The 25528-nt window shown below is 34.3% G+C and overlaps 1 protein-coding gene and 1 long non-coding RNA gene across 3 annotated transcripts in view; both read right to left on the bottom strand.

Moving 5' to 3' along the window:
- LOC129799804 (homeotic protein ultrabithorax-like) overlaps window positions 1–13501 on the bottom strand; it is a 129129-nt gene extending 115628 nt beyond the window's left edge. For both annotated transcript variants that reach the window (XM_055844031.1, XM_055844032.1), the window contains exon 1: window positions 11179–13501. In XM_055844031.1, the coding sequence (XP_055700006.1) occupies window positions 11179–11752 (574 nt within the window). In that variant the 5' untranslated portion in view covers window positions 11753–13501. The remainder of the gene's footprint in view (window positions 1–11178) is intronic.
- Window positions 13502–16030: 2529 nt separating this feature from the next.
- LOC129799805 (uncharacterized) lies at window positions 16031–24962 on the bottom strand. Its single transcript, XR_008751552.1, has 3 exons — window positions 24650–24962; window positions 24215–24373; window positions 16031–16740 (listed from the first exon to the last, which is right to left on the bottom strand). It is a non-coding gene; the product is annotated as an uncharacterized LOC129799805 (long non-coding RNA).
- Between the last annotated feature and the right edge of the window lie 566 nt (window positions 24963–25528).

Below are 25528 nucleotides of genomic sequence, written 5' to 3'. Positions count from 1 at the left end.
CCTTCTTTTCAAATAAAGTTATATACTTCTTCATATCCAATAATTCTAATAAATAATAATTATATTGTAAATTACGTGCTATAAAATTTATTATTTTGTGCCATAAATTAATGTTAAAATCATAAAATATGTGATAATTTTATAAGCACTGTAGTACTTAAATTTATAGAAAAATATATGATTGAGCAAAGTGGATTATTTATTAAATTAGAGATAGAAACCTATAAAACTACTATAATTCTCCATATTAGAATATAGCTTTGATTTTTTTTATTTTAATTATTTTCTGACATTGTCATATTATAGTAATATGACCTTGTCAAAATTTCCATATTGTGTAATTTGTGGGCTTCTTATATAAGTTTATTTATGTTATATGAAAGACAAAAACAATTAAATAATGCATATTCCGATATATCACAAATTGTTCTATAAATCCAATTAAAACTGCTATAAAAATAACATTGAAATTTAGTACTAACCAAAAGCTTTAACAACAGAAACACAATAAAATAAAAAGATATATATTTAACCCTTTTTAATTATAAGTTAATTCGATTTTTATGAATATTCAATAAAAATAATATGGATATTTTATTAATAATAAAAATATTTAATAAATACATTTAGTTTCTAATAATTTATAATGGTACTGTTTCAAATAAACTAGATTTGCATAACATTATTGGTAGAAAAGAGAAGTTTTATCAATTCCTTCTTAATTGGCTCCCCTGCCATTAATCAAAAATGATACTTTAACATGATAGTAAAGTCCAATCAGCAAAATCTCTATGAATTGACGGCATTATAGATATTTTTTGGGAATAGTATTCATTCTCCTAAAAAATCTTTTTTTTTTAAGACAAAAATGGGAAAAAGTGCAACCACGAAGATGATGTAAGAAAATGCATCTACATCATTTTGCATACGATCTTGTTAAACATTCTTAATAATTTTACAAGTTCTCTCAATTTCCCCCTGTAATCGATTTTTATTGTCATTAAGTCACAAACACTTGCACTTTTCACGGTTCTCTGACTCCTCACAGCCGTTACTAATTGCCCCATAATTAGTTCATTTAATCTCCATTATTATTAAACTGTGACTTTTTCGCTTATATAGGTTCTCTTCTTTTTTTTTTCGATGTGAGATACTAAGTCTTGAGCTCTATATTTACGAGGCAGTAAACAAATTGTCGACTGTCCAAACATCATCAACATCGTGTTTAATATTCTATGAGTGGATGTACAAATTGTCGTCGATATAGGTTGACTGTGTTTTTAGGTACAACACTCTGTAAATATGCACTCTGGCCTCTTTTAGCGTCCTTGCTTGTTATCCGTGTTTATTTTATTGTCCAATTGGGAGCTCAGACAGACAATTTTGTTATATTTGTTGAGGATACTATTGATGCGTATAGAAAAGAAAATCTCCAAAATATGGATGAATGAGGATCCTATAACGGTCGTTTTTAATTTAAAATATACATATTCTGATAATTCGGAAATTGCGGCGAAATTCAGAATAATGGCCACTTTGACTGTGTTTGTTCAATCCCACCTTTTACCCATCCTACTATTTCCTAATCGGGGCAGTCTGGATTTGTCCTCCAACAAGTGTGGAGTGTGTGAGAGGAGAGTGGAGGTAATTGGTTCTTCTCCATGTGGTGGAGACTCCCGGAAGAAGAGGGCAATTCTGCCCAAGAACAACCTCTTCCACTCAGGATCAGACGGAAGCCAAATCTACCTTGGAGGTTATGGTTACTTGGGACACCTGATCAGCGCATTGGACGACTGCAGTACTCCCGGAAGGGAATTTACTCTATGGGCCCCATCGGTCACGCTTCGTCGCCTTCGTGGGAGGTTTCCAGCCCCTTTGGGGAATCGTCGAGGGATTCATCGGGGGAATTGGCAGTGGATCTTGGTGGACACCAACTCAGAGCGTTCTTTCCGGATGGAGTAAGAAGAGAAATTAATCTCCAATACCCGGACACGAGAAGAGTTCATCACGGATCGAGCATGTGAGGAGTCCCTGAGGACTTTTACGTATCAACACCAGACTCTTATTGTATGTACGCTATCAACCCTTTTCCTCCCTTTGAGAGTTTTTTTGTAATTAAAATTCGGATTTTTCCTAATTCTCTCGATTAAATATTCACTTCTTTTCTACCGATAAATTCATTTATTCAAAGTAAAGTTATATAAATTCCTTCAATCTGTTGAAATAAATTCTTTTCTTTCAAATTACCTAAAATTATTGTTTCAAATGGCGCCCAATTCGTGGTTCTTTTACCACGACCCAAATTAAAGTTTCAATTTTTCAATAATCTGATTGAAATTTTCAGAGTCTCTAGCTCATCATATCTTTTGCTTCTTGTTTTCTTTTTTCATTGCCAAGCAAAAGATCTTTTCTTTTTTTCTGTTTTTCTTTTTTTTTGTGGAGAGATGGTTCTCTACGGAAAATTTCAAACTTTTTTCGGGCAGCCAAAGTAGAAATATTCAATAAACTCTCATTTTTCCATTGAATTGACTCGAATTTTACCCAGAAATTAAATTTTAAATTTAAAACTGTTGAAAGAAATTCGGACTTGGGTGAATTCGGTTCAATTTCCTTAATTTTTCCCGTTTATGTTTTATGTTTCATAAGTGGCATAAATATTTCAGACATGCGTTGCACAGATTTAATTTAAAAAAATCAGTTTTAGATGGGATTAGGGGAATGAAAATCTTTTTACCTCGTGGTTCATCATTGCCACGTGGCTGCGAAAATTTCATCATCCTATCGATCGACCAGAAATTTATCATTTCTGCACAAATAGTGCAATAAAACTTTTGTGCGATGCTAATAATATCGCCGGTCAGGGCAATTATGTATTGTCTTCGGCAGAATCAGGGATTTTTGATAATCTTCTACAGTTAATCCGTTTTATTTGATCACTTTATATCGGATAAAATTTAATTTTTGTGCAAAATCATGGACTTTTTGTACAATATTAGTCGGTTGAATTTTTTCCTCTTATTTAACTTTTTATTTTTCTCATTTTGTTACAAAGAGGTTTTTTTTCTTCGGTCGATAGTAAAATATAATGTGATCTTGTGCCCTATTAAATACCGTTATTCTCCTACTTTACTTTTCAAATTAATTTTCTATATAATTTAAACTTCAATTTTTCCAATATTTCGATATCTAACTGAAATTTTTCATATACATTTTTTCGGGTTTCTGGGTTATTTTTCCTTATTTTTCGGATCTTTTCTTCTTTCTATCAAACGGTTGTTGATTGAAAATCGGTTCTCAGAGCTTTTCACGGGGAAAGTTTAATACGAGATTTTTCAGAACTTATGTTAAGCGGAAATGGTTCCTTGAAGTGCCTTCTTTATAGGCCATTTAGCGCATGCTTTTAAGGATACCATAGCTTTATTCGGGGAGTTGAGACTTGTCATTGTGGATCTCGGACTACAACTTTTCGGTTTCACATTTGACTTTCCTTTCGGTTATTTTCGGATATCCATTGCACCACGGATATCCATTCGGTTTTTCCTCGGAAACTTCGGTCATGATCTCTCCTTTGGGGATTTCTCCTGGATTGGGATATCGCCCAGTCAGGAAGGGTTGCTTGAGTGAGCGTTGATTTTTCCGCCACCAGCTTCCTGTTTCGGTATCGGATTTCTTTAAATTCTATCGGAACTGTCGGGAATCACTCGGTTAGTGATTCACTTCTTAGTTGCTTGCGGTTCAGGCACTAAGACCTCTTCTTCCCCAAATTATGACATCATAATTTCTTCTCTTTCCCTTCTCGTTTTCCTTGTGAATTGTTCCTCGGAACACCTTCTGTAATTTCTAATTCTCTTAATTTTCGGCTGAATTTTCCTTTTATTAGATTCTGATATTTTCTTCCTGTTGATAAAATTTTATTCCTATCCGATTGGGGTTCTTAGCTTAGAGTATTTCATCATGTACGGAATTACTACTAAAATATTTCAGTTATTTTCACTGTAAATAAAGTCGGTATCCTTCACAGCGAGTCCGTATGACTAATACGCTCAGGGAACTGGTAGCCAGTTTACAGTTTTTCTTACTTTTTTTTCTTAAACTTTAAATACTGGAAACGGGCACTTATGACCCCAAAACCTAAATGTTTTCGGAACTGGTAGCCAGTCCAAACTTTTGTTTCTTCGTAACTTTCACTGTAGGGATCGGGTCCTTATGACCTCATCACCGGCGCTTCTCATGAACTGGTAGCTAGTTCAAGTTTTATCTCAACCTAACTTAGTTTCGCAGATACCGGCCTTTGCTTTTATTCATTTTCCATTTTAAAGCGGACCACTAAGGTCAGAACGCTCTCGGAACTGGTAGCTGGTTCAGTTGTTTTAGTTTTTCCAATTGGAAATGTCTGAGTAACCAAGTCTCTAATAAACAGCTATTTCGACTTCTCAAAAACTTTGCATAGCGGGCTCCTAAGGCCGAAACGCTAGGTGAACTGGTAGCTAGTTCTATTTTGCACTTGGTTCTCTTTTCAATTTATCTAATATACAAATTTTCAATTTTCTAAATAATTATCTCTTTCTTTCAAATTTTGTAAGCGGGTCCCTATGACCATGAACGCCAACGGGACCGGTAGCCGGTTCAGGATCTATGAAATGTTATTCCGGCACTACATCTTATACATACTCTGAGTTCGGCTCATTAGTTAAAAACCCCATGACTTTCTTTAATTTACTTTATTCATTTCGCCGGAAATTGGAGCTTCACTGGTCTCTGAGCCTCACTCAGGGATGACGGAGTGCGCGGAGAGAAAGGAAAGTTAAGTACGAAAGTTCATTTCGTCTAGGCTATGCCGTAACAGACCTTTGTTCTTCCTGTTCCCACCTTCCTTTATCCTGAAAAATTCCTTCCGGAATTGTGAGTATTCTTGGGATGAGGGGTTGGAATTCATGCTCCACAGTGAAGAAATGAGTGATTTCCAATTATCAGTTCTTATCGATCTTACTCCGGACTTATTGCTTTTCCTTAACCCAGAATTCGGAACCCATTTTCTTTTCTTCTTTCTTTTCGGATTATGTTGACAGTATTCGGAATTGCGGGTAGAATCCGTTCGGTGTTAAATGGTAAGGTTTGGGAGGTAGGGATAGCGGCCGATGCCTTATTACCCAAACGTTCACTTGTTGGTCGGTTGCCCAAGTGATACCCATGGATATACCTCGGTACTTGCCTAGCAAAATTTCACGGTCTTTAGATTTTCCTTCAAGTCTTGAAGTCGGAATTTCTTCGGTTCTATTTTTCAAGTTTTTCTAAAAACTTGATGGCGCCCACGTTAAAGATTTTTTTTCTTTTTCAATTTTTTCTTTTTTTATTAAGTAAGAGGAGATATAACGGTCGTTTTTAATTTAAAATATACATATTCTGATAATTCGGAAATTGCGGCGAAATTCAGAATAATGGCCACTTTGACTGTGTTTGTTCAATCCCACCTTTTACCCATCCTACTATTTCCTAATCGGGGCAGTCTGGATTTGTCCTCCAACAAGTGTGGAGTGTGTGAGAGGAGAGTGGAGGTAATTGGTTCTTCTCCATGTGGTGGAGACTCCCGGAAGAAGAGGGCAATTCTGCCCAAGAACAACCTCTTCCACTCAGGATCAGACGGAAGCCAAATCTACCTTGGAGGTTATGGTTACTTGGGACACCTGATCAGCGCATTGGACGACTGCAGTACTCCCGGAAGGGAATTTACTCTATGGGCCCCATCGGTCACGCTTCGTCGCCTTCGTGGGAGGTTTCCAGCCCCTTTGGGGAATCGTCGAGGGATTCATCGGGGGAATTGGCAGTGGATCTTGGTGGACACCAACTCAGAGCGTTCTTTCCGGATGGAGTAAGAAGAGAAATTAATCTCCAATACCCGGACACGAGAAGAGTTCATCACGGATCGAGCATGTGAGGAGTCCCTGAGGACTTTTACGTATCAACACCAGACTCTTATTGTATGTACGCTATCAACCCTTTTCCTCCCTTTGAGAGTTTTTTTGTAATTAAAATTCGGATTTTTCCTAATTCTCTCGATTAAATATTCACTTCTTTTCTACCGATAAATTCATTTATTCAAAGTAAAGTTATATAAATTCCTTCAATCTGTTGAAATAAATTCTTTTCTTTCAAATTACCTAAAATCATTGTTTCAATCCAATTGGAATTGTATATATCCTTATGAACCATGGTTTGCGTCCAAACTTACCCTAGACACCATGTGACCCAGTGCTTTGCGTGAAAAAGCATAGTAGGGTGAGAAGGAGGGCGAAAAGTGTGAGAATGAGAAGTGCAATTTGATTTACGAGGCCATAAAAACGGTGGTTTAAAAAGGCAGGTCACACTCTTTTATGTAATAGCATCCAATAAAAAGGATTTCTCCACGGCAAAATACCTAAATGATTTGTAAATAGGCATCGTTAAAATTATGGATACACATACTTGTTTCGAGGCGCGCGCGATACCAACCCTTTAGGAAGTTACTACCAAAATCACCCACAGTGGGTGGGTGTTGGAATCCTGTGAGTAAATAAAACCAGTGGGGTTTAAATGACCGAATATTACTGGTAAATTGCTGTTGGATGGACTCTTTTATTTGACCTTTCTCAATTGTTCCAACACTATTTACTTTACCCAGAAAGGGTTGCTCTAGCCCAAAAGAGATTCAGACACACATGATTAGAGAACAATTAGACACAAGGGTGGCACAAGTCAAAATAGTGTCTTAATTTGCATTTTGTTATTTAATTTGTTAGTTCAAAATTTCCCCTGAATTCCTTCAATTCACCACAGATTTATTTTTTATTCAACCTGGTTTTGTTATTCGTTGCTTTTTTTCTGAATGCTATTGTACGTCAAATGATGTGGAGAAAATTTTAATGGGAAATAAATCATGGAATCTTTTGAGAGAGGTGGTTTGAGATTCTCCTCCCATAAAGATGATCAGGATGTCGTATCGAGCATATGCTTCAAATATTTCGTAATTTTCAAAGCTCATGGAATCTTCTGTGAAACTTTGAGAAGGATATTTTTTTTTTTGCAAAATAAACATATGTTTTTTTGTAACCTCTACACCTTGAGATAGATTTTCTTCAAAATGTTACATTTTGAAGAAAACTTCTCACAATGTGTCGAGGTTACTATTCAAGATATTTATTAAATTTTTTTAAGAAATTATTTCGTAATCCTTTTCGCACTTCAGTTTTGAAAAAAAGAAAAAAAAGACTTGAATTAAATATATAGTGTCAAAAATAAAAATTTCTTATTCTGGGTTAAAAACTAATGAAGATCAATATATTTCGAGATATCAACATATTTTCTGTAAATTGAAACGTTTAAAAGATACTCAGATATGTTTAATAATTTTAAAAAATAAAGAATTTTGACAGATCAATTTGAGATTCATTATTGGAAATTATCTGTATTTTACATTGAAGATCGATTTGAAGATTTCACACTTCGAGGTTATCATAGAGTTGAGGGCCTAATAAACAAATTGAATATAATTTCTTCTTTAATAAAAAAATAAATAAAATAAAATAAATGTCGTTTCACTCATTGCAAGTGTGGACTATTTTAATAGAAAAATGCATATACGCAACCCCCTGGCAAGTTGCCTGAAATTTGAAGTTACTTTCTCATACTTTGATTTAAATTTATATGGGATTTTTTTGCACTCGCTACCGTTATGCTAAATATTTAAAAAGTGAGAAGTTTTTCCGTATTATAAGATACCTTTCCGTATGGAGGGATAAATATACTGAATTTTTGTTTAAATAATTTTTTTCCTCGGAGCACTGAAAGCTGAGTCCGAGATCAATTTAGGAATTGGCTTTAAATAAGCTCCATATAAAAAAGACAACTTACCAGGCGCTTGCTTATACGCATACTATAAGGGCACTTTGATGCTAAACGTTTCCATATTCCCTTTCCAATTTATTTTTATAATTTATCGCAATCATTACTTTTCATTAAAAGTATATGTTTTTAAAACAATATTTCCCAAATGGATGCTTGAAATTTTCAGTATATTCTTGAATATTTCAGAGGTAGGAAAAGTTTCTAAAATGTCAGTGAAATTTTCCCTGTACACACTGCCAAAGGATGCAGTGGTTACCTCCATGAGTCAATTGAGAAAGTGAGCATCTTGTGCCCATCTTGGCGTCTCTCAAGGAATACACCAGCATTTAAATTGCCACACGCAAAACGACACTCAATGCATCATTTCCCCGTCGCTACTTTTTCCGGTTACTTAATTTATGTAATACCCCCATGTAAGTATAATTGCTGTCTGAAGATGGGTCCCTCTTTCTCTCTCTCTCTCGCGAAAAGGGGGACAAACTCTGCAAGGTAGAACTCCTGTTTAATAAATAAACAACCAGTTGTGAAGTTTTTAGGCAACTCTTGGGCTGCAAAATTGTTTTTGGGAGATTGATGGGCAGCTTCTCAATCTTTGATCCATCTCTGGTGTTGGGACTTTCGTGTACTCAAGATGGCCATCATGTTGGCCCACAATGCCAAAGCAATTACATTCAATAAGCGATGAATTTGATGGAAAATTATTGTAATTTCCGCAATTTAATATCAACGAAAGAGCCACGTAATAATTTCACTCTGAAAACCGGCACACCAAAAGTCTTCCATTATCGACACTTTTCTCGATCATGGAACTTTGTTTTTTAATTTTCTTTCATGTCCATGTGGGCACTCTCATCAAACTGGGCGCGCGCAATCAGAGATGGAAAATTGCGAAGATCACAGGGATTTGTTTAGATCGCCAAGATAAACCTAAATTGTTGGCTGATTTGATGAGCTGCAGACGCCAGATCTTTAAGAGTCGGTATCTCATGAGCTTCTCTTGAATTAATCACGTAAGTAATCACGATGGTGCTTGAAGATTTCTTTCTCTATCGCAAAACTCGTCTCTTCCAAGACCATGGATGAGTCTTCGGGTTGAAGAAATTGGAGAGAGAAGAGGTCAATGAGAGAGATTTTTCGTCAGATGCATAGCGATTTTTTCCGCGGCAAAGAATGGTAAAAAAAAAAGAAAGAAGCTAAATTGACGGTTGCAAGATGAATGTTGAGGTTGCGTATCAAATTAAATTCCAATTCAATTTCATAATTGCAGACCCTTCGCCTTCCGCAGGGGGATGCATTTTCGGCGGCTTTTCCAGATACAAATACCGAAACTCGCAACTTTGCCAATTATGATGGAAAAAAGCGTCAACAGAAAAGCTTCGGATCACATCAATTACTTCTCTCTTGAAGAAGATCTTGCTGGACCAGTCAATTGAAGGGCAATTTGCACATGATTTATTTATCCAAACATCTGTACAATTTCGCCCAATGATAATGCGAAAATTGCTTTATTTAATTTTTATCCTCAAAAAAAAAATCATTTCTTTCGCATCCGAACCGAGCATATTATTTCTTTTGTTGAGAAAGTTTCTCGTCAGCCCAAGAAATTTTTTCCAGGAAGAGATCGTTGGTGTATTTTTCTTTTTTTTTTTTTAGAAGAAAAGAACCTGTGGTTTTGGCAATAACCACGAAAATCGTGATCGTGGAAAATCCATCAAAAAATTTAAATAAAAAAAATATAATGAATCAACTATCGCACGCATCTCTTTCAGAAAATGATTGCAAGATCGCGAAAATTGTTTTTTTAATCGACATGCTCTAAGCTAGAATCACAATTCCCATTCACACTTTATCAACTGAGTTTATGAAGTGCGCGATCGACACAATTAAAAAGCAATCAATTGCGATGCTCAACAATTAATGCTAATTTTTATTTCAGTAGAAGTTTTTCTGCTTCTGATTTGGAACTAAGAGGCACCTTTTATAAGCTCCAGAAACTTCAAGGGGCAGCAACAATCGAGAAACCATTCATTATTTCGGAAACAAGACACCAAAAAGTAGCCAGAGCCTCTTCTTCACATTGCAAATTCACGCAGAGTCAATGAACTTCTCCCCGATTGTTGGGCTCTACGTAAATTTTTGGATAATTTCACGGATCAGGGCTTTACCAGGGTTTTCTTCATGTACTTGGTTTTTTTCTCAGTATGTTAGGGGGAGGTAATTGTTTGATCTTTAAGATAAATTTACCCAAACGCACACCATTTGAGTACTCTTAAAATTAGAAGTTGAATGTGTGTAGTAAAAGATTTTTATTATGATCTCCCTTTGGCCTTAAATATTAATCGTCGGTCTGTAGATTACTAAATGTTTTTAAAGTAGTTTTAGTCTCGCAATACAATTCTAAAATTAAGATTATAAAAATATTTTTGTCTTTAGATCCTTGAACATATTCTAATTTTTGATAAAAACTTCAAAATTAACATCAAGATTAAAAAAGAAACGTCAAATTATTGAAATTCGATAATTTTAAATCCTAATCTGCGAGAGATATAATAAAAAAAATCCTCTATCAGTCCTCTAAATTTAATATTTTTCTTTTTCATAAACTAGTAATTTAAACTGAACTAAATTACCTCAGTTACAATAACCATTAAAGAAATTATAAATTTTTATATCACTCATACTTTTTAAGTTTAAATCTTGATTAATGGCACCTGAAAATTTTAAATAAAATATACTCATATATGAATTTCTAAATGAACTAATAATTAGAAAGTTTCACTGAGGCACTGTTCAGACTATAAAAACCAATTTTATAAACATAATTTTCTTAAAAAAGAGAATTAATATTGTTCTTAGAAAATAAGTTCCTTGGTTTTATGAACCCAAAATATAAAAATTAGTATATCAGATTAGATGTCATAGTGTAATTGGTAATCTTTTAGCTCATGAGCGGTCAGACCTCCAGCTCGAAGTACAGTACAAAAGATTAAAGCGTTAAAAGGAACATTTTTAACAATAGAAAAATAAATAATTAAAAATATATCAGATTTTTCTCAATCTTTTTAAAAAAATATTGGTAAATTCTGCAATATTATTCAATTTGTTCTTTCGGCGACTCTAAGTTAGAGAGGGGTCGAACGTTGTAATCAAAGTTTTTTAAACTTTGGGGCGTAGTTCTGAAGTATTTCAAAGCTTTCACAATTTTTGAGATGCAAGATTGAGATTTATTATTTGTTAACCAGATTATTTTTTGACTCAAATTGCTATCCAAATGAGCAACACTACAAGATAACTCACCTGCGATAGCCATCCAGGGGTAGAAGGTGTGATTCGACGGCTGATGAAGACCCGTAGTGGCGGCCTGTGTGCTGGCGCCTGTGATAGAACAGTTGGCATTCCAGGCGCTCCCGGTGACACCACCAGAGCCCCCGCGGCTGGCCGGACTACCGCCGGCGGTATCCAAGTAGCCGCCAACTCTAGAGTCAGGAGTACAGGCGGACGGGCGTACTGGCACTGAAGCGTTTTGCCCTGTGCTACCGCTCGACGAGGTATTCCAAACATCCTTATAACCATTTGTTTCGGCGCTACCGCCACTGCCGGCTCCAGTGGCAGCGGATTTGGCACAGTCCTTATTGTAGGCGCCGTCATAGATTTTGCTGCAGGCCGCCGAGATGGAGGCATCGTAGGGGGACTCTTGAGAGCGAGATTGGTGCAAGTGATGATTGGCGTAGGGGGACATGCCAAGGGACAAGGGGAAGCCCCTGTATGCCGCCGTGGCGCTCTGATCGTGATGAGCGGCTGTAGTCATACCCATGCCAGTTGTCTGATGAGGGTGTCCGTAGAAGCCTGATTGTTCGAAGTAGGAATTCATCCTTGCACTCAAAGTCTTAGCACAATCACTTTGCAACAGTGTCTTTTATATTATAACTGTAAGATAGTCTTAAGGATCTCGTGGGGGTCTGTGAGGGTCCGACAGAATCTCAGTCACACCACTCGTAAGTGGCGTTTATGAAAATTGTTTTAAACACCATTTTATGTGCAATAACTGTCATGATTTGTGCTGCTGAGGGAAATTGATTCTTCGGCAACCACTTGAGCCTTTCAGTGAAGATTGTGTGAGAAAGAATTGAGCACCAATGTGTTGGTGCAATTTCTTATCCTCTGCGCCTTCTCGCCAATTTCTCAGATTCTATTTTTTTACGATTATTGCCTTCTGACAGTATATGTTTTTTTTTCTTTCCTTGCAGATGAGTCTTTTTTCTGGTGCTCTATATATTTTTTTTCTTTACAAGATCACGGGTCTGTCGTCATGAAAATTCATTATCATTCACTTCGTCATCACTTGGATCTTTTTCTTTTTATTCTTGAATCGTGGCGTAATGTTCGGAAGCTCTCTATCTCAATTTTTTGTCACACAAACGAGCACACATTGAATTATATTTTATGTGAAGACTATCAAAAGATGTGGCCCATAAAAATAATCATAACAATAAAGAATATCTCTGATTGCAAATTAGTGTTCACTTAACACTTTTTTATCTACTGCTCCATGTGGCTGTTTTTTTTTTTTTGGAAAGAGCTTTTTTGGGGGTTACTACCGAAAAGCACTTCGAGTCTCACACACCTTTTTGTTAAGAAAAATTTTAATAATTTTCCTTTATAAAAAGTCCAATTATTTTCACACAAAAAAATCACTTGATTTAGAGTTGGTTGAAAAAAATCTCTGGCTGGTTTTATTTATAATGTTCCCGGAAGAATATAGAAATAAAGTGAAACACCGAAAAAAATAGTTCAGAAAATAACAGAAGGTTAAAAATGTATTTAATTGTCCAAAACAGCCGAATAAAGTGGTTGGTGCTTGAATAAATGTTTATTGTTATTATTAAAATAAAAACCCGGGCAATAATAGTAAATGTGATTGCTATTGAGATTGTGTGTTTATTTAGGTTTGGATTGCCTTTCCTGAAGAAAGTGCGGAAAATTGCGAAGCGCGCCTGTTCGTAAGCGATGTCTTCGAACGAATGTTCACTTGCGACGACGTTTCTGAAACTGAGCTCATGTTGTTTTCACATGAGTGCTCAGTCAAAGTATCTTGCGCAATCTTTTATTTCACTTACACTCATTTATGTTTTATGGCACCATCTCGCCCATTAATGCTATGAATTTTATACATAACATGACATTAATGTTATGTGACTGTATTGCTATGTGGAGTCATCTCGCTCACACAAACCTCCAATAAATGCATTGTATGAGATGGAGAGATTTTTCCGACTGTCACAGTGTGTGTTATCACGGAGAAAAGTGCTCGCGTGTTTTATATACAAGAAACTTACGAAGGAAAAAGCTTTGGAACTCTTGTTGCATATACTTTCACACGGGGATGCCGAGCTTTTCCCCAATTTTATCGCCATCTCCCTTCCTCTGTGACCCTACTCCAACCTCTGCATCCACTTTCCACGCGGATTTTAAAGCCGCATGTTCATAAGAAAAACACAGGAAGCCCAACTGGACTCTCATCGCTCTAATTGCTCTATTATTGAGCCAAGGGGTTTGCAGATCGAGAATTTATGACTTTGCACCACCTCTAAATTATAATCTATTCACCAACTTAACCATATTCCCCCGCTTTGACCGCCTTCCTTTTTTTTGCCCAAATATTAATCGCTCTGAATGTGTTTTCAATCACAAGAAAGAGAAAACGATATGATAGGAGAAATCCATCACTATTGCATCCATTTATCTCGCTCAGCCTCACGCATCGTTGAACGCATGGCTGATGGTATCCCCTTTTCACCCACATACATTTAATAGCGCCATCTCACTCCAGCCGTGCGCAATAAATGACAATCACTCTAGCACACCATAAAAAGTGCCACTGAGTCAATTTTAGTGGTATTCCGTCAAAAGCTTAAGAAAGCTCTCACTCGCTCCAATTTGAACTCTCTAGAATACTTTCCTACTGAACAATTTCTGTCTCACTCATTAGCCATCTCATACACTCCCACTCCATCTTGTGGGATGCTGGGAGTAGTATCATCTCGTTTTGACTTCTTGGGTTTTGCCACTTGGGGTGTGAGTAGTCGTGTGGATTAGGTAGCAGAAATTTTTACGGTAACTGCCTCGTTATTCTCCCCATTTCAGCGATTGCAGGATCTCGTCGCCAGAGCACCATCATTTGCCTCCAGGCACCTGATGTTTCTTCTGGAAAATACACACCTTTCCTTAGCAACAGATCGCTAGGAAATGTGTGCTCAAGTTTGAGCTTCAAAAATGTGCCATAGTTTTTTTTTAAACAATTTTATTATGATTATAATGAGATTTGGTTGCTTTTGGAAATTTTTCTAAAGCTTACTTTACATTTACAATGACTTTGAGGATAAGAAAGAAAAACTAGCTGGATTTGAGTTGCTACGGCCAACATAGTCTATCGTATATGCATTTTCCTATAAATATAGCCGGTTTTTGCTCTGAGTGTGTCATTTTATTTGTAGTGCAACTCCAATAGTTGAAGCATGTTTAGCGTTTGAGTTGCTGCAGTAGGGGAGACTGGGGCAAAATTTGTCAAAACGAAAATTTCAATATTCACTATATTCTAAAATAAAAGAGACTGTGTCTTGAAATTTTTATTATAGATAGCCTTCATGAGCCTTCTTAAACTTACAAGGTTTCAAGGGATTCGAAGAAGGATTATGTAAAATAAAAAATAATGAAATTTTGAGCCCTATTTTTGGAATATTTGGCTTACAAAAAATATCAATACTGATTATACTGATACTGATTAATTTGTCTATTTGATTTTTTTAACGTTTGCGAGAGTAAAACGTCACAAATTATCCGAAGACAGACAAAATTTGCCCCAGCAATTTTGAGAATCTCCACAAAATCGACTTTTAGAAAATGATTCGAAAATCACATTTAGAGATAGATTTAGTAAATTTCCTATAGGAATATGCTCATTATAAAACGTTTAAGTTTTCTCAGAGCTCGTGAAAGAATTAGATATGCGTTTTGACAAGTTTTGCCCCAGTCTCCCCTATACCACGTTCATATTTATTGTAGTTAAAAACTAGTTAAAATTTATCTCAGATTCTTTGTTAATAAGTGTGGATCATAAGTTTGCGGCTTACCTTTCAATTTTTCAATTTCCTAATTATAATTTTATCAACTTCCATTGATAGGGTGGCGGCATTACCTATGGCCTCTGTCTTTACTTATGGCCTCCTCGCAAAAAAAACTTTATTATCGCACAAAATGATTTCGAAAAACCTCAAAATGAAAATCTGTTGATGTGTTATGATAGCACATCACATTGTTTTGGTTTTCGAAATTTTTCTCTGACAAAAAATGCGACGAGACCACAAGTAAAGACAGGCCAGAAGTAATGCCACCACCCAATCTTTTCTAAAATAAGTGTGCAACATTTTAGTACAATTGGTATATTAGTTTTGGAAAAGTCATGGCTATTGGCTTTAAAAAAAGAATTTTTGAAAAAAAATCCAAGTTTTTTGTTTCGTATTTTTATTTATTGAGTAGAATATGACATGAAGAAACAATTTGTAATTAGTAGAAAATAGAAAATCAATAGATCGAGTATTTTAACACTTTAGGTTTATTTTCAGTATATCTTAGTAAATAAAGTCAATGACTTTAAAATGCAGAGGTGCTAAGTTCGATTCTCATATCAAACATGCACACAATAAAAAATATTGACCATTTGAAGATAATTACAAAATGAATAAATTCAATATGACCTTCGAATACTAAAACTTAACACTTCAAAGACGTCATGGACGGACTTTACAGATAAGTGTATCACCAGTAAGCCAAAAACAAAAATAATATTTTTGAGTTATTTAGTCCTCTAAGTAGTCTGGAAAATGCTTGTTTTGGTAACCTGTGATCTACTAGTTGCAGAAAAGGATTAAACGATAGCACTTCTCCAGAATAATTTGAAACAAACTAATGAATTTCTCGATAAGAGTAATAATAACGTCGCACTCTCATAACTAATCCAACATTTCATTAGAAAAAAAACTTGCACTATGAAATTCAAAGCCTTTGGAAATTCCACCCTGAAGCATCATGAATTTTTCTAGAGGGATTTGGGCGTGGGAAAAGAGGCGGGATGTAAAAGAAAAACACCATGTTGATTGAGTATAAAAATTTATTTGATCGTAAAAGTGCATGTTTAACAATTAAGAGGCAATAAAATAGGTGGTTGAGAATACAAATTGGCCTATAGTGATGTCAAAAAGAGCCGCCGTGAGACGATAAATAACAAGTGACTCTATCATGAGTGGAAATTAATTAATAATGTCACTTTTTTAATAGCATAAATCACGGGTCTTGTTGAAAAGCCACACGGTTGATTTTTACGACCACCCAAAACCATCAAAATAAACGGCTAAACACCTCATAAAAATCCATTTTGGAGAGTGTTTTGATGTCTATTAGTATAACTAGAATTGTTTATATGGCCCATTCTCCTTGCCCCTTGCACCAACCGCTATCTTGTTGTAATGAAAAACGAACCGTTTTAAAGCTCATAAAAAGATCGTAAAAAAGTAGTAAAATTTTACCAAACACACGACCTCATGCTCATCTGGCTCTTTTTGGCTACTGAAAATGTATTATATGCACTTGTTGGAATTCAGTTGGCTTCCACAGCACGGATTTTCCTTCCTTTCTAAGGGCTCTCCTCAGGAATTTATATCACCCCCCAAAAAAAAACCCTCCCCTTCGTCTTAAGTCGGGTGAAACACTTGTCGTGAGAATAATTTGATTATTTTTATCACTTCTTCACTTTACGACTCTCTGACTTTTTTTTATACAGAGACGTCTCCATAGGATTCAGCCCTGGAATAAAGAAGAGAAAACAGAGAAAATTTCTTCAGTGAATTTTGAGGTAGTTTTAGGCTTTGTCCATTAGAATTAATTCACTGAAAATTGAGGAAAAGATTTAGTGATTTATTGACTTTCATTGATATTTATTGGAGGATAATTTTGAAGAGTCGGTCTTCTTAAAGTATTTAATTTTAGAAGATGCACACAAAAAAGAAATTAATTTATATTCTCATCAATTTTCAAATAAAATATCTGAAAATATCCGAATATCTCATGTGTTTGAAAAAAAGAGATCTTACAAAATAAAAGAAATTCCTTCTTCACTTTCAATTGCTTAATTTTTGCCGAAACCCTTCGAAAAACACACCAAAAAGGCACTCAAAAGTTTTAAGGGGGCACTTTCTAATTTTTGCAGAAGAAGAGGCAAATCCACTTCAAAACTAACCAGAAAGAGATACAAAACAGTCACCCCTACAAGAAATATGATTTATGATTCCAGTTGTGTTCTGGTAAATTTGATTTATAAATTATTTTGGTCAGGAATTACACAGCCTTCAATTTTTCCAAACTCGATACAAGAGTATAACAAAATCTTGTGACTGTTCTTGGACCCCAGAAGAATAGATTCCGTGTCTATAAACGGTGAGAAATTGATTTATTTGCCCAAATAGGGATGCTGAAGTATATATCTTGTCTTGAGGGTACCTCGAGAGTTTTTGAGATAAGTCTTCTTCCAACAGATTTACGATAACAAGACGAAATGGTGGATCTTCTTGTCGAAAAATCTCCAACAAATCACACTACTACGACGATTTATTTCCCGACCAACCAGACAAATTTCCCTAATTGTCTTCCAATGTCCATTTTAGACAGTCCAGTAACTATCTCTGAAACAAAATCTCGTTTCAGCAAAAGACCCACCAAAAATTTCTCGTTTTGACATTCCATCATGAAAGCTCCACTAAATAATCAATTTGTATTCAAGCTGGCCTTTCTTGGCTCAAAATTTAGATTTTCCTTCCCGAAAAGCAGTTGTGGGACAGAGTGGTAAAAATGCGTAACAATAATTGAATAGTGAATTAAAATGAGGAACAGCATCTAGAAATCTAGACGATGTGTTGTGAATTTTTTGATTATGTTTGATGAGATTGGAGATCTTTGCACTTCGTGGGATATTTTTTAAATTTAATAAGTTTGTTATTTTTGACAAAACTAAAAAATATGTAAACATTTTATATTTTCAGAAATTATTATTAAAAACCAGAATTGAAATGATAACTTTTCGATACTATCGATTCAATTGTTTCGATGTATTAGATTTAGTGAATGACGCATTTTTTATTAGTTAGAAAGTATTTATATTAGTTACAAAAAGTGAAGTTATCTTTTTAATTTTTCAGAATCGACAGACGATAGTATCTAAAAGAAGTTATCAAGGCACCTCAGATAAACAACTGGTAAAGCCCTCACATTACTTTTTCTTGAATTTTGTGAAATAAAAGTAAACATTACTGATAAGACTGAAAAGATGGGGTTGTCACACCCATGCCCCGTGAAATCAAGTGCAATGGAGTTCACTGGATACAATTCAAACACACTTAATGCCAGAAAAATTCCTGGTACTCAAACGGAATCTGAACCCGGGCCACTTACATCATAGAGCGAGTGCTCTAGCATTTGATATATTGCTTGCCCATATACCGATACCATACCAAATTATACTGACTTGAAATCTTTAAATTTGGTTACCACAAAAACAAAGTTGATTCAATTTGAAATTAAAAAGCAGTGAAATTTTCATGCCCGTCTTGGCAAATGGAATAATAGAAACGTTTTTTATTACTTGCAATCATCTCAGTCGTTAATTACATAAACTAAATCCATTTTTTTAAGATTTAGGTTTCTTTGTACTAACCAAAATTTAATATTTTACTAATTCATTTGTTTTTTTGCCCTTGAAGAAATGTTTTTTTTTCTGAAATTGCATTTTTTACGACCTAAAAAAATATCTGCAACAAGATCTGAAATACAAGATTGCCTACTACAATATTTTCTTACATTTTCTAAACTACAGTCAGAAATTGTACAAAATATTAATTAATTTTTCATGATTTTCTCTAAATTTTCCATAGAATTAGAGATGAATTTGCTCAAATACTATTTTATCTAAAAATAAATTAAAAAGGTTAATCTTTATAAGCGTCAATAACCTTCAAACAAAATTACTCGAAAAAAGTCCCAAGTTTTCTCGCTTCACAAAATTTATTTTTTTTATTTTTCAATCAATAAAAATTGCAATTGATTCGCCATTTAGTAGGATAAATTCTGGAAGATAAGAGAATCTCTTAGCGATGTAGTGGAGATGCGAACCCATTAAAAAGTTCACCACATGGAGAGTGCAACTGCACTGACATCTACTACCAGGCGGCTCCATTTGGGTCTTTCATAGCTACACTCAGAGTAATCGAGGGCATGACGAATAATCCTATGGAGTGTTGGATGAAGACAAATGGGCCAGGACACTTGAGAACAACAGCCGTGGATGATGAGATCCTTTTGATCTCCAGCTTTGAATTGCTGCCCATGTCGAATGGAGAAAATTCTATTAAGAGTCAATTTCTGGAGTGAAAAGTATAAGGAGTCACCCCATTGTTCCTCATTTGAAGAATATCTCTGCGAGATGAACAATTTTTTATTTATTATTGCTTATTTCGTCTCACAATGAAAGAAAGTCGGAGCAGAAGGTCTCTCTCGAGGCATCTCTTGAATTCATAAGCCATTAATTTTCATGGGAAGTCTCTGAAGAAGAGTATCCTTTTCACGGCGAATGAGCGAGAAGAACAGAGGATTTTCCAAAGTCAAGGGATGAGAAGATGATTTTCAACCCTTGTGGAATTTAGAGCACAACAAAAGCATAGAATCCCATGGTGAGGGCATAAATATGGCCGATGCGACATGATTTACAGTCACATATCCTCGATTGAGACATTAAAAGTAGAGTAACAATGCTGCTTTTCTCGCCTCTTGGTAGCGTCTTCAAAATAGGAATGAGGGTTGTGCCCTTTAGACTTATTCCCTCCCAAGAATAAAAATCCCTCTTATGATTTACTGAGAGTCATGGCAGGAGAATTATTCTGTGGTTGATTTTATCCCTCTTTGATTCCCAACTTACATTGTCACGTTGAAATTGCTCAATTTTGCTTCAGTTGGGAATTTTTCAACAATAGATTTCTGCAGAATCTTCCGGCATATCAAATTTATGAACCATAAGCCACAAAAATTCACACTAGTGTTTGTTGTTGGCAATTTTCTAAATAAAATAACTGGTGGTTGAAGTTGAAATAACAAAAGTTCAACAATTCATTTGATGAAATTGCTTCAAATTTTTGGAAGGGAAATCAATTTATATTATTATATACTTTATCGTCTTTTGATTGATCATTCTTCAGAGATTTTTGAGCGATTGGGGCATTCAACTTTTTGGAATAGATTTTTGTGAATGAGGGACAATTGAGAAAAGTGCCAATGACATTGAAACTTGAGATAAAGTTCGAAGGTAATGATATTTTTGAGACCAATTTTAACATATAAAACAAATATTAAAATACTTAGGGATCAAATAAAGGTAGTCTTGATTTAAAGATTAGAATTCTAATGTCAATTTCAGTTAGTGATTATAGTGATTTTTTTCAGGTTAGATTGAATTATTTTTAAACATTATTCTAAAGGCACAAAATTGAGATGCTAAATTATGAAAACAATTTTTCACATATACAAAAAAAAACATATTTCGTAAAATTGTTCGTAAATGTTTGTGAAATCCTATGGAGGACTTACGAAATGCTCGTGAATCGTATAATCCACAAACAAGATCGTAAAATTTTGTACTTTTACAAACATTTGTTCGTAAATGTTCGTAAACACACAAAAAATGTTCGTAAAATTTTGTCATTTGTTCATATTTGTACGTAAATTTTTGTTTGTCTGGCAAAAATTAACGACAAATACGAACAAATGACAAACTTTTACTAACATTTTTTGTGTGTTTACGAACATTTACGAACAAATGTTTGTAAAAGTACAAAAAATGTTCGTCAAATGATCATTTTACGTACAATGTTTGTGAAAAAAGTACAAAATTTTACAATCTTGTTTGTGGGTTATACGATTCACGAGCATTTCGTAAGTCTGCCATAGGATTTCACAAACATTTACGAACAACTTTATAAAATATTTTTTTCTTGTGTACAGAAAAAAATATTTCGTAAAATTATTCGTATGTTTGTGAATTCCTACTAGGGACTTACAAAATGTTCGTAAAGCGTACACACACTAAAAATTTCATAAAATGTTGTACTTTTTCACAAAGTTCGTAGCACGATCACTTGACGAGCACTTTTTGTTATTTGAGGCATATTTGTTCATAATTTTTTGTTTGTCTGTCAAAAATTTACGAATAAATTAAAAGATTTTATGGACACTCTTCCTCAAGGGTTCGTCAAGTGATACAAAAATTATTCGGCAAGTTATCATATTACAAACACTGTTTGTGAAAGGTATACCAACTTTTATGAACTTTTTAGTAGATTATGCGATTTACGAGTATATAAGTCCCCAGTAGGAATTTACAAACATTTACGATTATTTTTATGATTTTTAACTGCTCGAACTCCGAACTCTAAGAGAGAGCAGTTTTAACAATTTTCTGAATAAATTTGATTTATTTATATGTACATACTTATTGTATAATATTACAAAAATGAGAATTGTTAAAAAAATGAAATGTATCAAAAGAAATATTTAAAATTTGGTTTTTAGCAAGCATAAAATGTAAAATTTTGTATTTAGGTAAAGATAGGGTATGTGCCAAATTTCGGCATAGTTGCATGCAAGTGTCAAAGTCTCAAGTTTGAAATGTAATATTTTAAATACAAATTGATTTTTTTATTATTTCTTTTGTAAGAGTGTTGCTTGGAACCTTGTAAAGAGTTTACCGTCTTTATTTACTCTAAAATCATTCTTAATACATTATAAAATGAATAAAAATATAGACATAGCTTTGGTGCCCTATTTCGGCCACCTTCATTTTCATACTACCTTGCCCTTCGGAAATTCTTCCAATATATTTTTTACGTCATCTCGTTTGTCGAAGCTACATTTTTTGTTATTCTTTTGCATTGTATAATCTCTAGAGTACGTAAAATCTAAAAGTTCATGAAAATTCGAGGAACAAAAAAGGTGGCCGAAATTGCAAGCTGGCCGGAATTTTGCACAGTTACCCTACACTTGGTCTTGGATATATTTTGAGCTTCTTAAGCCAATAAGTGATAGATTTACTTAGCTTAAAACTCCCCAAAATGAAAACAAGTTATACAAATCTTTTATACAAATATACATATTGATCATGACTCGAAAAAAGGATCATTTCTCAACAAATAGATGATCAGATTTTTTGTCAGCTTAAAATTAATTCAATAAAATATTTAAATTTTCAATTAAAGCAGAAAATATAACAATTTTCTCTTGGTTTTTTTTAAATTTTGAATTAAAAATCTTAGAGCTTTAAAATTAAAAAAAAAATAGCTTAATTTTTAATTTTCTTATTCGTAGGAGACAATATACGAAATATTTTGAATATACTTAAGCATTTTATTGTAATAAAATCACTAAACAAGACATAAAGAATAAGAAATATCATTTGAATTTATGTAAATTAACCTCTGTTTAATGCAGATTTCTGCTTTTAATCGAAAACAAGAAATGTGGCGGCTTCTTCAAGAAAAAAAATTAAGACATACCACCTCCACTAATATAAAATATTCTAAAGGCACAAGTAAACATATTTTTGATGTCTTGCTGTTTAATTGTAATCTCAACAGACACTAATTAATTCCTCTGTGTGCGTACTCAAGTTACTGAAATATTAGAGAGACAATCTCAAGCTAGTTATGTAACCACTTTTGATAGCTTTCTGTTTTTTTTTCTGTTAATTTGTGCTAATTCAAAAATTTATTGAAGAAGGTCAAACAGTTTGGTCTTTTCACAAAATTCTCATCTCTTTCACCTTCATCTTGCGAATCACTAAATGAGGAAACCAATTGAGATTCCGTGCAGTTTTTTTTAGCGATGGTGGCCAAAACCGCCAATTAATTGGGAGTCAATGGCGAGATTGAAAAGTGGATATGAGAAGTCTTTCCTGGGGCTAGTGAAAAATGTGTCTTCGGCAAGCAGTCATCGTCGCTTTTAGTCCCATCAACGAAATTGCTTATGGGCAATTATCGACAACATGGGCTTCCGAAGATGCATCTTGGGCTAATTTTGAGAACCCATTGCAAATGGGCAGATGCATAAATTCTGTAATTTTATGAGCTGCAGAAAATGTATCGTTGACTACTTTAATCCTTGGAAAATCCCTTGGATTTCACTGGGCTTTTGCAATGGAATATTTCAGCTCATCATGCCACATTTTGGTGTTAAAATGTAGCGCGCAAAATTTTGAGATGTTGCGAAGATATAAATTGTAACTCGCCGAGTGATTAATTAATGGAAAATGGGTGCTATTTTGGCTTCCAACAGAGGCACATTCCCTGCCTCAATCCTCATTCGTTTGTGACTGAAATGCATTTTATTTGGGTAGTGTGAAAGAAAGTCGAGGAAATTCCCATAAAAGTGTTGTCAACGGAAGTCTGCTTGGAATGCAGTAGAATCCTAAAAGATAATTTTATCTCTTGTGTTTCTTTTTTTGGTACCAGGGGAGAAGTTGTGGTTCAAAACTCTATCTCAAAGAAAACCAGAAATTGTCGAATCTTTAAATTGTTTTGTCCATCACAAAAATTGTGGCTTCTCGATGAGACGATTTCTGAATATCTAATGAAGTTAAGCTCATTTTAAATTCATTTAGTAAATTAGCCCCTAAAATCTTTCATCTTAACTCAGTCATAATTTTTGTAAAGCTCAAATTCTTAAGGATTTTTTCTCCATCCCAATATCTTCTCAAACAATCCTCTATGAAAAATCCTCCCAAAATATACATATATATAATTTGTTTTACAAAAATTCTATACGAAAACTCGCTGAGAGAAAAATTGTACACTCAGAAAAAAGCGAGCTGGAGAATGAAGGTAGAGAAGCAAAACGGTTGGCAATCGTTGTGGATTATAATCAAATATGTATGTGTATTGCGTGCTACTCGCCGATCTCATTTCCACTTATTTAAATCTGCGCTTTTCGGGGGATTTTATGTCCCATTCTGTCAGCAGTAAACATAACACGTTACAAGTCCATCTCAGTTCCACTTAACGGCCTATAAAGAACATTTCCCATCGCATTCTACCTCATATAAAAATCAATGAAAGTGCTCATTTGATATCTCTTTTATATCTTCCCTCATTCTCACTCACTCTCGGAGATTTTGTATTATATTCTCTTCCTCAATTTTCCTCACACAAAAATGTTATTCTCTGCGCAATCAATGAACTTTACTCACCTCTCTCACCATCTCTGTCACTCCAACGCAATCTATTCCAATTTCTATATAATTCCATATGGTTTGTGTGTCTCTTTCAGACAATTTGAAGTCCAATTGGAAGTACTTTAGTAAAGTGTGAGACAGATAGATGGTACTTTTATTGGCAATGATGGCTTCCTGAGTGAAAAAGAAAATGGGCGTGTTAATGGCTACATTAGAGCTTCCTTATTTTCATTAATTTTAGCAAGAAATTTAGTTTAGAAATAAATTTTTGGTCGCTTTTTTTCATTTTTAAGTTCAAAAGTGATATCACAGCAAATAATGTAAAAATTTACAATGAAACATCAATTTTTTACACTTTTCACATTAATGAAAATTGAAAAAATCGTTTTCAAAAACATGCCATACTAATCCCTCGTTAAAAAGCTTATAATATAGCACTAAAATACTCACATTTTATCGTATTTTGTCCAATTATTCAAAGAATAATTCTCCAAGACCAACGCTTAACATAAATTATTAGGTTACGCCCCCTTCAAAGCACAACAAACACTTTTCTGGTGTATAAACATTAATTTTGCAAAATTCCACTAAAATCTGCACAATTTTCTCACAGAACACACTTCCAAAATGCATTTCTAACAACTTTAACAACCTTTTCTCGTGATTTTCTCACTAAAATGATACTTTTCTGGAGCTGATGATTTGTCTGGCATTCTACCGGATGCCATGTTGGATTTTCCCCCTCTCAATAAAAATTTCGAAGCCTAACTGTTGTCTCTCTTGCACAAATGAACTCAAATAGGAAGAGAAAAGTGTAAAGAAGTTGTTCTGAGTGTTGGTAGCAAAAATGCCTGAAAAGTGTTAATAAAATTTTTGTTTGAATTTTTCATGTTGAATTAATTAAAAAAAATTTTCAGAATAAATTTCAGAGATTCATGTAGCAATTTTGGGTCGGCAAAAGGTGGACCACGAAAGGGTCAAAAACTGGAGAACAAGACAGAGTAATATAAATTAATGGATGTTTTCACGTAAATAAATGTGCACTTTGCACTCTGTATCGCTTTTAAAATTGCAATAATCTTTCAATTAACCCCCCAGCTGTATTTATTGAAGAAAATTACTCAAGCCAACATGTATGCTTAATTTTAGAAGCATTTATATGAAATTTCCACGCAGTATATAGCTCTCGACCAACAAACGAATAAAAAAGAAGTAATAAATTCTATTTTGATCGTAATTCATGAGATTGAGGATTTTTCTCCGACAAACATAAATTTCTAATTGTTGGAGGAAAAATAGTGTAACTCTGAGTATTTGTCGTGTGTTTTA

The sequence above is a fragment of the Phlebotomus papatasi genome, chromosome 1 (assembly GCF_024763615.1).
Source record: "Phlebotomus papatasi isolate M1 chromosome 1, Ppap_2.1, whole genome shotgun sequence".
NCBI lineage: Eukaryota > Metazoa > Arthropoda > Insecta > Diptera > Psychodidae > Phlebotomus > Phlebotomus papatasi.
This window is presented reverse-complemented; position numbering and strand designations above follow the sequence as displayed.